Source organism: Pteropus medius, unplaced genomic scaffold (assembly GCF_902729225.1).
Source record: "Pteropus medius unplaced genomic scaffold, Ma_sr-lr_union100, whole genome shotgun sequence".
Taxonomy (NCBI): domain Eukaryota; kingdom Metazoa; phylum Chordata; class Mammalia; order Chiroptera; family Pteropodidae; genus Pteropus; species Pteropus medius.
The window spans coordinates 2,388,851-2,407,425 of NW_024346065.1; the positions used below are offsets into that span (position 1 = coordinate 2,388,851).

The following is an 18,575-nucleotide window of genomic DNA, read 5'->3' on the forward strand; positions in this document are numbered from 1 at the left end:
TTTAGAGACAGGCTGCTGTTGAGAGCGTGAGAGGAGCTGGAGGAGGGAGAAGCAGCAAGGAGCAGCAAGGAGCAGCAAGGAGCAGCAAGGAGCAGCAAGGAGCAGCAAGGAGCAGCAAGGAGCCAGACCAGGAACTTGAGCCAGAGTTGGAGTCAAAAAGTTGCTTTTGCCAAAGAATCAGCAACTACAGAAGTTGAAAACATGCTGGTTATCTTGGGACTGCTCATCTCCTTCCTTCCTTTCCTGTACATGATAGCTCCATACATCAGGTTTGTTTTAATTCAGTAACTCGTTCAACATTTTACAAAACCCTGAAGTGAGAACCACGGAGCTTGTAAGTAGATGAATTCTCAGCTGCTAAAAGAAGAGAAAGGGATGGGAGCCGAGGGAGAGAAAGTCAGGGCAGAAAAAGCAGGAAGGAAGGAAGTGATTATGGATACCATGGTAGAAAATGATAAGGAAGCACCTGGGGCTGAGAGGCTGCTAGTAGAGGGCTAAGTGGATGACTCTGCTAAGTAGCTTGACAGACAACTTAGATGGGAGTCCTTGCTCTTTCAGTCTATTCCCTTGGGTTCCTCTGAAGTTCTTCCTTCACTGTTTCTAGTCAGGGTGGCCCTGCTGGTTACTATGGGTGGTTACTGCCTTGGAACTAACTCATTGTTAAGTACTAGGCGTTTGGGGAAGGAAACAAACTCTCTTCCTTCAACTAATGTTTTGGAATGGCTCTTTTGCTGTGAGATTTCTGGAGGTGTTAAAGAGATGCATGTTCTGAGTAGAGAATTTTAAAATTGCTGATGATGAAGGTTATATGGACATATCAGGGACAGAGTGTTGCTCTAGGTCCTGCATAGAAACCTGAGTTCACATTTCAGTTTTGCCGCCATTAGCAAGCGACTCGGACTTCTTCGAGCCTCAGTTTTCTTCACTGAGGTCGAGAGGGTTAAAATAAATTCCCTAAGGAAAGTGCCTAACCTAATGCCTAGCAGTCGAACGATGCTTAGGAAATCACCTGTTCCCTCTCCCATCTTCTTTCTAGAACTTGTCAAGTCAACTTATGTAAAAGGATATTCTCTGCTCACACAGAAGTGTGAGCTAGGGAGATTTTCTCTCTGTGCACTGAAGGCTTAGAATGAAATCTCTAGTATGATGGCAGAAAGCCTCTGAAGATGCTGGCTCTCTAAAACTGGAAAGGGAGCCCAAGGGCAGTATTTGTCTGTGGGACCCCTCGAGGTGCTGTTCATCAGTTACTCACCGGTGATGCTTATTGAAGACGTAGGGCTCAGGACCACTGATTCCACTGATGCTCTTTGCCCATATGTTTTAATGCAGGTCAGAGGAGGAAGCTGACCTCTGGGAATCGCTAGAGATAAGAGCTTTGTTATGTTTGTTATCTAATAAGGAAGGTCTCCATTGGCCCTGGCTCAAAAGCACTTATTCTGTTTGCCCAGGTGACCATTTATACCTTCTGGACATGTGACCCTACAACTTGAGCTGATGGCAGGAGACTCCCTTGCTCACTGGGAAAACATCCAGAAGATTAACTTCTTTAGGTCTTCTGACAACAAAAGAAAGAAATCCCTTTGAGGCCAGATGGATTTAATGTATCTCAGTCTGAGATTGGGAAGGATGGTGCATGAATACTTTTGTTTCCCTTGCCTATAGAAAGTTCTTCGCTGGTGGGGTTTGTAGGACAAATGTGAAGCTTCCTGGGAAGGTAGTGGTGATCACCGGCTCCAACACAGGCATTGGCAAGGAGACGGCCAGGGAGCTCGCTCACAGAGGCAAGTCCTTCCACTTCCATGTCTACAGGGTGGCACCTCTTGCCTTTCTCACTGTGGCTCTGCCCACATTTCCTTGTCTTTCCTCCTGGACTGGGAGGATCCGGCCAGGAATTCAAGGAACCTCGGTTCAAGTTAAGCTGTGACACCAACCTGCTATGTGCCCTTACACAAACCTGCTATGTGCCCTTTCCTCCCTGCTCCCTTCCTGTTATATAAAGTATGGAAAACAATGATATCTGTGTATAGGATTGGTCAAGTCCATTGTTCTAAAAGGAGATACTAAGCAACATTAAATATCAGCGTATAAAAATCAGGGTTTCTAGCCTGGAGTTAAGCGAGAATACTGAAGTGGCAAGATAGTCTCTCATTGCCTTAGAGCTGGCTTTAGAATGCTCTGTCCACCGGTCCCAAACTCACTGTAACTCTTCTTCAGCCTAGAGTCTGAACACATTGCCCTCTCTATGTTTTGGCCCCAGGAGCTCGAGTATACATCGCTTGCCGAGATACACGGAAGGGGGAGTCTGCCGCCAGTGAAATCCGAGCTGATACGAAGAACTCCCAGGTGCTGGTGCGGAAACTGGACCTATCTGATACCAAATCCATTCGAGCCTTTGCTGAGGGCTTTCTGGCAGGTAAGACCCCAGTGAGTAGCTAGAAAAGCAGGAAGCTGGGTGTGGGAGAGCTGCTCTACCCTGGACTACCTCTAACCCTTACATCAGAACCATCACTGATCTCGCTGGACAGGTTCTGCCACATTAATCAGCAGGGCAGGGAATTGGCACGGGGATGGTGGGTGAACAAATTGGGCGGGATCCTTATCATCTCTTTGCTTCAGCAATGGGAATGTTAGAAGTGTCACCTCCCTGTGTGGACTTGCCCCTTGACATCAAGAATTGGCCCTGATGCCGCTCTCTTTCATCCTGAGAATCAACCTTCTGTGGCTACAGGTGCCAAGCGAGATTGTGCTGCTGCCATAATTGTTCTGCATCATGGAAAAAGACCAGCTTTTACTAACAACTATGAAATCCATGAGGGACAGGGACCATGTCTGTCTTGTTCTACCACTGTATGCCCAGTGCCCAGCAGAGTAGGCCTGCCCCAGAGTCAGTACTCATTATGTTTGCTGAATGAATGGATGAATAAATGAATGGTGTCCAGGAAGATATCAGTAACTAAAGTGAGAAACCCAAGAGACAGTGGTTGTTGAATATCACTAAGATAGATCCAAAGGCAAAGAGCAAGTACTCAGGACTATGACAGGCAGCTAGTGGACTCCATGCTAACCACAGGGTCTCAATGGTTGTGCTACAGAGGAAAAGCAGCTCCATATTCTGATCAACAATGCAGGAACGATGATGGGCCCATATTCTAAGACAGCTGATGGTTTTGAAGCCCACATAGGAGTCAACCACCTGGGTAAGTATCTTAGAGTGACTGAAAAGCGAGGCTGACCCCACTTTGTCCTCTGTAGAGAGATGACCTTATGCCAGTGTCGAGAATCTGTAGTGGTCCTCGTAGAGATCCACGGTTCCAGTGGACTGGACATATTCATATTTTGTTCACTCCTTTCCTGACCAGTCCAAAAAAATGAGATCTTCTTACCCATACCACGAATAAACCCAAAAACTTTGGAGATACAAGGAAGAAGAATGCCATTCTTGGATGGGGCTGTGGTAGCACAAGGTTTGCCAATCAGGGCCAGGCGTCGGGGGTGCAGGAGTCTGTGTTTGGTTGGAGGAGGATCACATCTATAACTGAGGGCCAAGCAAGCCAAAGGTTGGTCCATGGAGGAGGCAAAACTTGAGGACTTGAGGAATGAGCGAGGCTGGGGGTCAGAGTTCAAGGTGATGGCTCTAGCGAGGAGACCATGGAACATGTTCTCTGATCCTAGGAAAATGTTATTTTCCCTGACTATTCCATCCTTCCTTCTGTATTTGAGTGTACCTGGACCCAGTTATGCGATCATGACCAGAGCAGGGTCGGAAGCCAGCAGGTGGCATTTCTCCTGACTGGGGCAAAGGCAGACATACAAACAAGTACAGACTAAGTCTATATTGTCTTACCTATGAGTTTAGCTCTTGCCCTTGCCTTAAGAAATCCACTAATTGAGACTGACTGGCCACTAGCACTGAGTTACATCAAAATTTGTTCACGCCCAGAAGAGAGTGAGATAAGGCTGAAGTCCTGTCATCAGGTTCCACATCCTGAGCCTGGGCAGCCACTCCACTCTTCAATATTCTTGCCGGCTCTTCTTGCAGGCCACTTCCTTCTCACCCACTTGCTCCTGGAGCGGATGAAGGAGTCTGCTCCTGCACGGGTGGTGAACGTGTCATCGGTGCTCCACCATTTTGGCAAGATTCACTTCCATGACCTCCAGGCTGAGAAGAACTACAATCCATATTTTGCTTATTGCCACAGCAAGCTGGCCAATGTGCTTTTTACTCGTGAGCTGGCCAAGAGGCTCCAAGGTAAGTCTGGAGGAAGGGCCAAGGTTAAGATAGCAAAAGCAGAGTCTTTAGTTCAAATTAGAGGTTCACAGAAACTTCTGTAGTCAGGATGTCAAACGTGTACATTACAACAGTATCTCTGTGCACTGAGGAGAATGAAGTTATGAGCAGAATAATAACAGAATCTTTGCTCTCAGGAAGCTTAAAATTGAATAGGGGATAGGAACCTATAAGGTTACCTTACATTTATGTCACAGCTTATTTCATATCTATTATCTGATTTGATTTTTCACAACAACCTCTTGCAGAGTTTGGGAACAATGGTATTTACTATCAAAACACAGAAGGTAGAAAAGTAATCATTAAAAGAAATAATAATAATAAAGTAATAACAGAGTTTTGTGTGTGCCATTTACTATACATGTCTTAACTCATTTAATACAACATTCCTATGAGGTAGGTGCTGTTGTTTTCCCCTGTTCTACAGATGAAGAGATAGGCACAGATATATTAAGAAACTTGACTAAGCAAGTTTCCAGGATTGAAACCCAGACAGTCTTATCTCCAGAATTCATACTCTTTACATCAGAGTTCAGACCTTGGCCCTGCAGCCTGCTTGGGTATGACCATTGGCAATTTACTTATCCCCTCTGTAATGAGAACTGTTTCCTCAGCTGTAAATGTGTATCTTAATATTACTTACCTCAAAAGCCCAGCGAGCCCTGAGAATCAAATGAGATAATGCATGTAAAGCATGTAGCACAGCCATTTCACATAATAAGTACTCAAAATAGTAGAGGCACCAGGGATGTTTTGGGGGCATGTTAACCCCCATCATTTCCATCGACACCCCTCAATCTACACCTCATAGAATGTGCTTACCTGGCAAATGCAGCTCAAAACATTAGCTTCCTATCTTTCAACCAGATTGCTTCCCCTAAGGCCCTCCTATAGAAATTCCGAAGATACCATTGTCCATAATCGATATTATTACTGCTACTGGTAGTACAACTGGTACATGTATTTGTTTCTATGATTAATACTAAAGCCACAGAGAAAGGTGACATTGAAATAGGAGGACCTTCAGCTAAGGAAGCACTCCTTTTGGAGCACAGAAGGCTGAGAAGACTATAGGTCTTTCTGGAAGAGATCAATTACTAGTCAGGTTCTCCCTGGCTAGCAGCAGCACTTTCTGAACCCTGGGATTTTGCTTCTTGAGTCTTTTCTTCTCACTTGTGCATTTTATGGCAGGAGGTGAGCTGTGTCAGTGGGCTCAGAGTATGTCCCTGGTCTAACTGGGCTTTGTCTTAGGCACTGGCGTCACCACCTACGCAGTACACCCAGGCGCCGTCCACACTGAACTGTCCCGGAACTCCTTCCTGATGAGCACGCTCTGGTGGCTCTTCTCCCCCTTCATCAAGTCGGCATGGGAGGGGGCGCAGACCACCCTGTACTGCACCCTGGCTGAGGGCCTGGAGCCCCTGAGTGGCAACTACTTCAGGTACGTGGAGGCAGTGCAGGTTCTCTCCACCACCTGTGTGCCTGGTGAGGCACAGGGCTCCCTGGACTTGGCACCCCAGGTGGCTGAGTTTGTGCCTGATAGTGGAATCCAGGTTTGGGTTGGGCCTGCAAACCAAATGCTATTATTTTTCCAAGGGAACTTACATTAAAAACTTGGAAAGAGATATTTTTATGGCTCTCTTTTATACCTGTGTGCCATGTTCCCAAGAAACTTTGTAGCTTTCTGAGAGCTGTTAGAGAAGACTGTCCCTATTGGTTATGCCTTGTGAAGAACATTAGCCTGCCTTCTTGAAGCTTTTGGCTGATTTTTTTTCTTAAATTCTTTAATACCACTTATGGTTTGGACTGGGACTAACACAGAGCACTAGGGCAAAGTCACCTCTCCCCAGTGTGAACTTCATCTCCCAATGTTGCCAAGATTGGCACTGTTAGAATATAGAAATAGACATTTCAGGGTTGAGTCTTATCGCAAACTCAATGTGCAAGCAGAGTTTTGGAATAAAGGGAAGCCCAGGATTAAATCTCCTTCTTATTCTATGACTTGATCCAGCCCAGTCTGCTCTTCTGTCCCACTTTGTTCAAGGCTGTTTATCAGAGCACCATTTATTAAGTGAAGCATTGGAAATAACCTTAGTGTCCAACAATACGGGAATGGATAAATGATAATAGCTAATGTTGTTTGAGCTTTTACAAAGTGTTGGACACTCTTCTAGGTGTTTTACATGTATTAATTCATATAATAATCACAATTGTAAGAGGTAAAAAAAAAATATCCATTTTACAGATGAGGGAGCTGAGGCACAGAATAATTAACTTGCTCAAGGTCATATGACTTGTAACTAGTAGACCTAGGTTTTAAACCAGGCAGTCTGGCTCTAGAGCTGTGCTGTTGAGTACGGTTGCCACTAGGCATATGTGGCTATTGAGCATTTGAAATATGGCTAGTCCAAATTAAGATGTACCGTAAGTGTAAAATGTGCACCAGATTTTGAAGATATCTATGAAAATAGAAATGTGAAATATCTCATTAATAATTTTTTATAGTGATTACATGCTGAAATGATTTGGCTACATTGGGTTAAATAAAATGTATTGCTAAAATTAATTTCACTCATTTCCTTTTACTTTTTATAATATACTTTACAAATTTTACCAGAAAATTTAAAATAACATCTGTGGCTCACATTTGTGTTTCACGTCATATTTCTATTAGATGATGGTACCCTAGAATCTGGGCGTTTAACATCACTGCCTTAAATATGTGATAAAATACTATACGGTCACTAAATAAAATATTTTCAAGTAATATTTGACGGGAAAATGTTGGCGATACATTATTGTGAGAAAATACTGCAATACAGAACTATATAATTATTCATTGTAAATACCTAGAAAACAATTTGGAGGGGTACACAGCAAACTGTAGTAGTGGTTACTTCCAAGGAGTTTGAGGAAGCATCAGAGGGAGTGTGAAGGATTGTGACCTTTTACTCCAGGTATTTATTATTAAAAAAAAAAAAAAATTAGGATTATATATGTATTACTTGCACAATTAAAATATATGTTTTAACAAGAGAGATATCCTCTGCGAACTAGATACAGTATGATCCTAGTGTTATATATAAGAAAGACTGTATATCTATTTATATACAAACACAGCAAATAAGAGTAAAGGAAAAATAACTGAAGAATAAGCTTTTCATTTTTATCAGTACTGCATTTTCCAAGTATTACACAGGACTTTTATAATTAGAAAATAAATACTGTTTGAAAATAACACCATGAGCACTGTGTTCTGCCCTGCCTTCTCATCCTTCTAGCCCATCTTCTACTCTCCCAAAACAAAATGGGTGCTTCGTCTGGGGTTCATAGGGCACAAGTGGGTCTGTGGAAAGAATTCAAGGGGTGTGTAAATCTGGATAGGAAGATAATTTCATCTTTAATTTCACTGACCTCCATCTGAAATTTGGCATTTCCTTCAATTATGAATGTAAGCTATGTACTGCAGGATTAGTAGTGATACTTGTGATTTTGTCACCAATAAAACTACATATATTTTCATGTCGTATTGCAGTTGTTGCAGATTTTTCAGGATATCACTTCTGCTCACCACGACTATGAAATCTGGTGGTTATCAGACCCAGTGCTAGCTCTTGTTATAGAATACATTAATAAAGAGGCCTATGTATTACTATATCACAGATTTATTTTTACAACATTTAAAAACTGTACTTCAATATAATTAGTTTATTTTCATCCAGTATATTTTATACATTTAGAAATAGATTCTAAGAGGCCATGAACTTTTCCAGACTGTCAATTTCCACTTCTAGATGTTCACGTTTTCTCTGCCCTTTAGAGACTGCAAGAGGGCCTGGATGTCTCCAAAGGCCCGAAATAACAAAACGGCCGAGCGTCTATGGAATGTCAGCTGTGAGCTTCTAGGAATCCAGTGGAAATAGAGCTGATAGAAGAGTCATATATTTATCAGGTCCAATCCACACCATAATGAAAGGGGACCAAGGAGAAGGCTAACCTTGAAGGATTGTCCTGCCGGCTGGCTGCTGTTGTGAATCCTGCCCTGCTCCAATTCTCCTGACTCTTCTGGAAATCTTTATATACCCAACCCTCTTTGTGAGGCTGGTTCATGGCATGAGATAGTCACACCAACAGAACAGTCTTCTCTGAGACTTGCAGCTTCAGCTACCCTCTCAGGGCAAGAGGAGTAGGTAAATGCCAGCATGGGCATGAAGATGGCCAAAGAGCCTGGAAAATTAGGTCAATTTCCTCACCAGTACCAGAAACATCAGCCAGCATTCTCAGCTGAGGCGACAAGAGCATCAGCATTACCTATTTCTAGGGACTATAGACTCAAACTCTTGATCGATCGCTTTCCTCTTTGAAATACGAGTCACAACTCTGGAATCTAGACCAGCTCAGGAACATCTTGGCTTAACCTTCACCAACTTTGATTCTTTTCCCTGAGCACCCTGGAGCCATTGCATGAAGCTGGACTTTCTCATTTTCTGTTTTCAGTTCTTTTTTAAAAATTAAAAGAAATTGTTTTTTAGCTTTACTGAGATATAGTTGACATACAACAATGTATAAGTTTAGACCTTCCCATTTTCAATCATGTAGATGGCTTTTGTCCTCGAGTTCCCTTTACTTCAATTTTTAGAGGAAATAAAGACTGCATTTACATCTCACTGCCTTATTTATTTTGTTTAGTGTAGCAAGAGAGAAATGGAACAAAGTGGGAAGCCAGCCTTCTGTTTTAGTGAATAGTATCTCACCCCACCCATCACCTATAACTTTTTTATAATATCTCATCTTATAATTAATGCATTTTGAACATGGTGCAAAATAAGATGTTTCAGTTGCGTATTTTCTCAAGTTTCTTCCAGGTCTCACATTGTATTATTTAAGAAAGGATAGGAATGACTTCAATTACACAGATGCTGAGCTCCACTATAGCTGAAGGCCAGAGGTAGTATGGCAATTCATTTAATTTGATACACAGATGCAGAAAAACTAAACCCTGATAACCCTCTACCTGAAATTGTAGCTCTTCTCTCTTCTGGCCTCCCTGCTATCCTGCACTGTAGCCCTGGGTGACCTGCTTCTTGCCTCAACTGTTGAAGTCCACCAAGAAGAGGCAGGGAGATGTGCCTAATCTGTTAGCCAATTGACCCAAGAAGTCATGTTACTGGTTCCAGTTCTACAGCATCCAAAGGTCACCTTTCTGCCCTTCCATAGCAAGTGGACTTAAAAAAACCCCAACTTTTTATTATGAAAGTTTTCAAATAGACAAAAGTAGAGCAAAATAGTATCATGAATCCCCATGTACCTGCTTGTCATCCAGCTTCAACACTAATGTTCTGTCAGTCTTGTTTCACCTATATTTTCCCCATAGCATTTTTTTAGCTTATTATTTAATTACTTTTCCTTACACTCTTATTTGCTTTGTTTGTGTATAAACAGATATATAGTCTTTCTCTCTTTTTTGAAAACACATTCCAGACATCACACATTCACCCACAAATACTTTAATGTGTATATCTAAATAAGAACATTTTCTTTCTTTTCTTTTTCTTTCTTCCTTCCTTCCTTCCTTCCTTCCCTTCTTTTCCTTCCTTCCTTCCTTCTTTCCTTCCTTCCTTCCTTCCTTCTTTTCTTCCTTCCTTCCTTTCTTTTCTTTTCTTTTCTTTTCTTTTTTTAAAATAAAACCATAATACTATATGTGAACAAAAAGATAGCTTTGCAATAAATCTGACAAACTCAGGGGACCACATGGCAGGCCTGACAAACTCAGGCACCAACAGTAACCACATTGGATGGTCTGATCACAAATTTCTAACTGGGCAGGTTATGGTGGGTAGTCACATCCCAGGCCTATAGCTTCCTTTAGCAAAGGTTAATCTTTACCTTAAGGGAGCTCTGTCCACTGTTCTTATGCATCTAGGATAACATACCTTTGAAATATCAGAGTAATTTTCTTTTCCAAACCCCCTCGTAGGCACAACCTCTGGCACCAGAGCACACCACAATCAGAGCAGGAGACCACAGAACCCCTCATTGTTATCTTGTTCCCCGCATACCATCTCTATGTGCTGTAAATGTTAATTATTAAATTATCTTATTGTATCCACCAGTTTAAAAGCTACATGTTTCTCTGTTTTGCCTTTTATCCAATCCTAGAGATTTCCTCACTTTGCTTTCTCCCGCTTCCTTAATCTACCACCAGTTGATTTCATGGAACTCTCCTTACGTCTCCTCTTTTGAGTCTAACATATAAAATAAGCTGCAAAACTGCCATTCTCTGGAGCATTTTCTCAATCCATTGGGATTTCACTTGCCGGGAACTGTCATCAGTTTGGCTCAAATAAACTCATAAAAATTCTCTACAGGTTTGGACGTTTCTTGGGTTGACATGTAACTCCTAACAACATTAATAATTCTTGAATACCATTTAATACTTGAAGTTCAAATTTCCTTGGTTGTCTCATGAATGTCTTTTTACTGCTGGTGTGTTCAAATCAGGAAAAGAGAAATGGTTCCAAAAAAAGTGGAAGCTTTTCTTTTTACGAAGCCCCCAGCAAATTTCCTTGTGCCTCACTGGCCTGAATGAATACTAGGCTCCCTCCTGAACCAATCACTATGGCTAGGGATGGGCTATATTCTACCCCACTGGGGAAGAATAGTAGCTAACATAAAGCACTTATGTTAATTAGGATTAGCCAACCTCACAAGAACCCTCAAGGATAGGTACTATTGTTATCTGCATTTTACTGATGAGGCAGAGAAGAAGCTTTGCCATGACTCTAGAACTGCATTCTTAACAGCAAAGGGGTCTTGGGGGTGTGGTAATACTGGGGAAGCAACCAATTTGTTCACTCTTGGGACCTGGTGCCTCATAAGCTGTTGGGTCTAGTTTAAAGCCTGGGGCTAAGGGCTGACTTTAAGGTCATGGCGTTTAGTGGAGAAATCCTTTCCCTTGAGTTTTAGGCAGGGGGCCATTCCCTGCCTTATCATCTAACCTAGGTCTCTGGAAAACACAGATTGCCCCATTTCTACTTCCCTAATCATAACTTTCACACCATAGATCCCCTTCCTTCCTGAAGAACAACTCCACTTGGAATATGTCTCATTTTCTCCCCTCTTTGGCAAGTGGCACAGCTCAGCCAGATCAAAGGAGTACACATTTGGAGTGCTTATTCATAACCATAACTGCTAACCTCATTTAAAGAAGTCTGAATATTATTTGGCCAGAAAAAATATTATAAATCTGAAGTTTTCTATTTTATCCCAAATTGTCGAATGCATTTACACCAAACAATAATGAAAACAAATATGCGAAAGCTGAGTGGTAAAGAATGAAAAAAAAAAATGTAGGTATTAATTTTATATGTTGTTAGTATTTTCAGAGTATTAAACAACAGTGGTTCTCCTTATTTGGATTCCAGACTCTGTCACTTCTCATGGCATTCAGGTGCTCCCATGAGACAGCCTCCCTCAGCACTATTTCAGAGTCATCTGATACTCAGGCTTCATCTTGTCTCTGTATAGCTTCCTATCCAGTGCTAAAGATATTATCTAGTCTGTTCAGCCTGGGCCAGGAACAAGTGCCAGCCTTGGCCTCTTATCATGTTTCCAGAAGAGACTTGCCCCAAGTTCACAGACAAGTAAGGGAAAGAAAGGCCTTGACTCAGCATAAATGATGCTGGGAATCTGATGGCTAAGTCACCTCACCATTCAACCTTTCCATCTCTGCTCCTTATATTCTTCCCATTACCACTGACGCCATTTTTCTTTCAGTCTATTTGCACTATGGATATGGCTTCCTGCCTGGCAGAGTGCCCCTTAGGATACAGGATGCAAGATCCTAGATGAGAAGGGCTCAGGGATTACAATCATCCTAGACTTCTCTGCTCCTAGGTGTTTCTCTAGCTGCCTTCACTATTCCTGGCTTCTGGGACCCTTAACTAGCCTGGGCTGGGTGAGGAAAATCCTTCCCTTCGGCTGGACTGAGACTGGCCTAAATTTCTTAGAAATAAAATTGGGAAACTAAAGGAAAAGAAAACCTAAGAGACATATAAAAGTCAAGAAGCAAACAGTTCCAGCACACAGACTACCTCAGTGATGACCCACTGCTACAGATTACCTTGGCTGGCGCCTGACTTTGTCCCACTCAACTCTGTATTCTGTGTTGCTATGCCTCCACGTCCTGGAGGATCTACCTTAGGTCTTTGGCCTCTTTTAGTTATGAAACAGACATCCACTTTGAGCATGATTAGACCAAAACCATAAAATATTTTGCTCGTAAATTCAAGGAAGAGTTGAAACTGAAAAGTGGGAAAGAGCATGGATATAACTCAGAAATAACTAGAATTCATGCATCAAGTATCGCTATGGTCCCCTCCCTATAATATTTGCCTTTCTCCAGTTGCAAACTTCACTTCAGAGTAAGTGGCAAGAAACCTCGCCGTTGAAAACTCTCCAGCTTTGCACCTCGTGGTTTCTACTATTGAAGAGACACTGAGGCTATTTTTTATTTGTCATATTTAAAGAACCCCAGGTTCAGCTTGAGTTAGATGCTCACTATGAAGCATTCAGCTATGATAAGAGAGGAAGAGTCATGTAAGGATGTGATGGCTGTAGAGGTAGTGTTTCAAATCAGTGAGAATAACAACTATTCACTGAATGGTGTTAGGCAAATAGCTATCTCACACTAGTCATAAAAACAAATACTAGACAGATTAAAAAGCATAAAAAATTGTCAAAGTATTAGAAGAAAATATAGAATATCTTTAAGCCCTTAGAAGAGGGAAGGCCTTTTTAAGACATGAAAAGTAAAAAGTATATAAGAAAAGAGGGGTACATCTAAAAACACCAAAAAGAAAGCTGAAAGTTAAGTGATATTGGTGACCATATAATTCAGGTCAGGTGTCCTGGGAAATAGACTTTGAGATGGACACTTGCACACAAGAAATTTGTCAAAAGTACCCTTGGGATCAATACTATGGGGGAGAAATGGAAGTGGGATTGAGCGAAGAGCGCGTGGAACCGCGATGTGGTGCAACAAAGGCTTGGGGGATTCTGATCTCTCAGGGAGCTCTGGAATTGAGCTGTCTTGAAATGAAGAAAGGAGGTTGGTTTTTGTATCCCACATTGACGAATCACTGGATGCGGGTAGCTTCCAGGGAGGGGACATGACCTGGGTAAAGTGGCTCTTTTCAGTGAGGTCAAGTTCTAGAGAAGCTCAGCTGAGAGCTGTCAGCTACCTATACTCCCAGCATCTGGAGAAATCTGGTTGGCATCCCACAGCATCCGCTGCAGTGATACATATACCAGACAAGAGTGGTACCCATATTATATAAAGAACTTTTACTTCTCAATTAGAACAAGACATAGTACTCAACAGAGTAGTTAGCGAAAGATATAAACAGGAAATTAGCAGAAGAAATAAAAATGGCTAATATACCGTAGTAGTGATCAGGGAACTGCAAATTAAAAGCTGCCATGATGTCATTTTTCAACGAGCAGATGGTCAAAAATTAGAGCACTTAGTAAATGTTGGCGAAAGTTTAGAAAATAGATATTTTTATATACTGCTAGTATGAATAGAAGAAAGAGTGAAGCCAATTCTACCAAGCAATTCTGCTGCTTAAGATCTGCAATGACATTAGCATATGTGTATAAAGAGGCATTGCTTGCACTAGGAATAAATTAGAAATAACCTAAAAGTCCATCCATGGTGGAAAATAAATAATTTTGGTATAATCATACAATGGAGAAGTAAACTTGCTTTTGGAGTAATTACACCCCCCCAATAATTATATTTAAAAAGTAATTATACACACACATATATATGCACATGTATTGTTGGATAAAGTGTTGACATGCAGAATGATGAATGTGTGTAGGTGATAAGATTTATATTTAAAAGTTATATACATATAACATGATACCATTTATTTTCAATGGGTTAATATATAATATAGAAAAACATAGAAAAAAGATCTAAAGCTATATACATAGAACACATAAGAGATGTTGCCTTTGGGAAGGATTGATGAGAAATAATATTTCAATTTTTTAAAAAGCAGAATATTTTCACATTTTACTTTGAAACTAAAAATTAATTTCAGCAGACACTGTTGGCTGCCACTGTCACTGTCTGTGACTGATTAGCCTATTGCAGTGTCCTCATCCCTAACTGTACTTTAAAAGAAATAAAATGTCAACGCCTAGGTCTCACCTCAGAGGTTCATATTTTCATTGTTCTCATCTTGGGAAAATGTTTTTGGAAGTCCTGGGTGATTCTGATGTGCAGCTCAGGCTGTGAACCCCTGGTCCAAGGGAACCATGGTGACTACATTTCCTGTGCAAGTGGTTGGTTATGGAAAAGGCATGTGCCCCGTCCTCTTTCTACCCTACTGCGTGACAAGGTCCGGAGATGGGGACAGAGGCTTCAAGGAATGCATCATCAAGAACGAGGACATGGCATGTGTTTAGGGATAATTGGTTTCTTAGAAATGATCCTATTAATAGGGGGAATTTGGGTAGCACAAATTCTTGTAAGTGTAGACGCTATACAAATGGATTTCCTCAAAATTGGCTCTGAAGAAAACATAGTAAATTCCCCGCGTATGGAGTCAGCTCTGGTCACCCTGACGTGTCCAGAATGCATAAACCCTTTATTTGAACAATTATTAAGGGAAATTCCTTTTGACGCGCCTCTTAAAGATATTATGAATAAATTATAACAAGTTGAATTACTAGAACCAGTTTATACTCCTGTTCCCATGCAGTTAGTAGAAAAATTAGTAAAGGATAAGAAATTTACTCATAAGCCTGTGCCTACTATAGAAGGGCCTCCTTTTGTGGGCTAGTGGATAAATAGAAAACTCTGGTATCCGCCTAGGGGGGCTAATAGTATGAAAAGATTACCTGATCTTCCTTTGCCTTATTCAGAAGCTTATAATAAAGATAGTATACATGTAGTGAATAAAGATAGAATTCATGTGCCTTATAGTAGTTTAAGTTTCATAGAAAGGCTGGCTAGGTCGGGATCTCCTTGGTACTTAAAAACAAAGGAACAGAAACTTAGCTTATGAAAGCAGCTTTGTAAAACTGATTTTTATAAATATTTTCCTCATTACTGCACCAAGGAAACTTTTGAACAGCTATGAGAAAGGTTCAACTTGAACTTTAGATATAGCATAAATCAAATAGCATTTAAAAGATTTCTTCAGGCAGAAAGAAGAACAATGTCTTCCCACAAGCCAATGCTTGCTGTTATGAATACATCTATCTATCACCTTTACTTAAATCAAACTGTATCTTACGTGATATAATAATTAAAAGTTTAGATTGTTCCATCAGGTAGTTCTGTTCTAATGATTGAGAGAAAAATGTACTAGTTAATCATGAACATTAATAATAATATACTCTATAAGATTTTCTGCTCCGCCTAACCACAGAAATTTAACTCCCTGCTACCTTAACAACAAAGTATAATCAAATGCCAAACAAAAAGTATAAAAGTTGTACTCAAATCACAATAAAACGGTGTCACACCACCTCTGAGCTGTGTAGTCGACTGTCTCCCGCGCCGACGCCTTGCCCACCTTCGGGGCCCCCTGGATCCTGTCGTGGCTGGACCGCGGCAGGCATGTGCCTCAATCATGACCCATGGGATATGGAAGGAATCTCTTTGGTAGCTCCTGGGAGGCCTCCTCATTGACCTAAAAGTGAGACACAGGAAGAAATTTTCTGTCTTCTTCTGTTGGACATTTTCATGGCTGAATCTACCGTAATTATCTTGAGTAATGAGTAGGGCTGATTTGGCCCAAACACCTAGCTCACATGCTAAGGACGGTAGAGGGAAAGAGGAAAAGAATCTGGGTTGCTAATGGTAAAAAAGTAGTGAGTCATTGAATTAAACAAAGGCTGGAACTGCCTTCCCTGAGGCTTCCTGTTACATGACACAATAAATTGTCCTCATTATTGAAGTCTATGTCCTAACTGATAGAACAGCATTATGCTGAGCTACGTAAAATTGCTGACATTCTCCTATTTTTTACTTACTTTCCCCAGATCATTCCTGGTAATCTAAGGCAGATGTCTTCCTGACCTGCTTTCATCAACTTCAATTTCCTCAACTGTAAAGTGAAATTTTGATACCTGTTTCATTATATTTTTCTCCACTGCAAGATCCGTCACCTTCTGTTAATTTTACCATCCACAGTGATAACTGATCTAACTTCCCAGTACAGTGTAAACAGATTTGGCATACTTTCACAGATGTTCACTCAAATTTTCATCTCAATCAGCTGAGAAGATCATAGAACAGAAAGTACGATTTGTTCTGATAGGATCACAGAGTTGAGAAATCAGAGCATGAAGCACGATTTGTTCTGACAGGAGTAGATAACTGATATAACAAACTGCTAAATTTTAGTGGCTTAATACAATAAAAAGTTACTTTTTATTATCACAGTTCAATGCAGGGATAGGAGTGGGAAGGTGGCTCTAGTCCGCATAGCTTTGATTTCATTAAAATCATTAATTATGTTGTTTTTTATCATCTAGTATTTTGTGTTCTAATGGCAGCAACTAAAGAAATTAAAAAAAAATACAAAATATAATTGTATTCAATATATATGCAAAATATATGCAATTTAAACATATTTTCACAAAAATGTAAATTAAAGAAAGGCAAAATTAACATTATTTAAAAATGTCTTGGGTTATTTTTCTTCTAAAATAGTTAAATTATCTATCAAAAATTAAAAGGCAAAATACATTATTGCTATGAATATCATTTTAAATCAGTTATTTCAGTAAAGCTAATTTTTTAATTTTTGAAAAGTTATTTCTATGAACTTTTATAAAAACAGAACTATTCATGATTCTAATGTTCAATGTCCATTTAGTTGCCAATGTAAACAATGCATGTTTCCTCTATATGTACAAGTCTATCAATTTAAAAGCAACATTAATTATTTATTGTTTAACCTGAATATACAAGTGCTGCAAACAGACGTACATTAGTATATGAAGAGAGAAAAGAAAATAGACACTCAACAGTACTGAACATGATACCAGTTTTAATCCAAGTATCTACTACACTCACACTGGGGAAGAATTTGACAAGTTCATTTGGCTTTTCTTCTCCCCAATTGCTCCCCCTGTTCAAATTCTCCCTGCACTCAGAAGTGGCAGCTTCAAAGCATGTGAATGCAGTCAAGATGAGTTTTCCTGGGGCTTAAATAGTGTTAGTCATGAGAGCAAATGTTCAGGCTATTGGGTTGTTATGTCAGAACTAAACGCCAGAGCATCAGTAACAGAGATGTTCAGGTGTTCTTAAATAAATTTACTATATTCTGGTGCATTTTTGTGAAATGTAGGGCTTTTAAAGGTGCACGACCAAGAGAAGGAGTCCTTCTTACCTGGGCCTAAGGACAATGCTCTTCATATACTCCTGACATGGGCACTGGGGGTCCAGCCTTGAGAATTCCCAGGAAAGAGGCCCCTTTCATGTGCCAGCGCCCATGTCTACCATAGAGGCTTAATGTCAATCTGGCATGAAAGAAAGATCAAGTATTTACTGAACATGAGAATGTTGCCTCCTAAGGTATCTGAGAGAGTATGATTAGACAGTGAGTATCTCAACTCAAATAACAACATGGAACTGTAGGAAGACTAAGTGAATGGGGTGGTAGCTGTGGTATATGTGGATTGCCCAAAGAACTAGTATTTGAAAGTGTGACACAGGTTTATTCAGACCTGGTTCCTCGATCTCCTCAGCACTGAATTTCTTCACTCCTCTTTAGTCTTTCATTCCCACGACAAGGACCATATCAAGACACCTCGTTATCACATGAACTTGCTGCTCCTCAGATACCTTAACTTCTAACATTCCACTCCAAACACAACCTCCTTCTCCTCCAGCTTTCTCCCTTGCCAATTATCTGGCCCCATTATCACCCTGTCTAGCAAAGGTCAAGCACAGAAGAATGCAATGCTTTGATTTCTATATGCTAAGAGAGCTGCTCGAGAAAATTACTCAACTTGGCAGAATGGAGCCACTATTAATCACCTGTCCTCAATGTCAAATGGGCTTTCCGTACTGCCTCATTTCCTTTTCTATGGTCACCGATGGATCCAGAGAAGCTTATATATCTTAGGAAGAGAATACAAAATCACAGATAGAAAATTAAGTACAAAAGTGGATGTTGATCTAGAATGAGAAAAACAAACAAACATGAGTAACTGGAGCCGTGGGAATGTAAGGTCCTCTGAGCTCTCTTTAGGCAGTTTA

General features: G+C 40.7%; 1 protein-coding gene across 1 annotated transcript; it reads left to right on the forward strand.

Annotated features, from left to right (window-relative positions):
* RDH12 (retinol dehydrogenase 12) lies at nucleotides 1-8,955 on the forward strand. Its single transcript, XM_039875313.1, has 7 exons — nucleotides 1-269; nucleotides 1,663-1,781; nucleotides 2,258-2,413; nucleotides 3,093-3,197; nucleotides 4,040-4,249; nucleotides 5,540-5,729; nucleotides 8,109-8,955. Exons 1-7 carry the CDS (start codon nucleotides 202-204, stop codon nucleotides 8,209-8,211), a joined length of 951 nt encoding a protein of 316 aa, XP_039731247.1. The 5' UTR covers nucleotides 1-201; the 3' UTR covers nucleotides 8,212-8,955.
* Nucleotides 8,956-18,575: the final 9,620 nt, after the last annotated feature.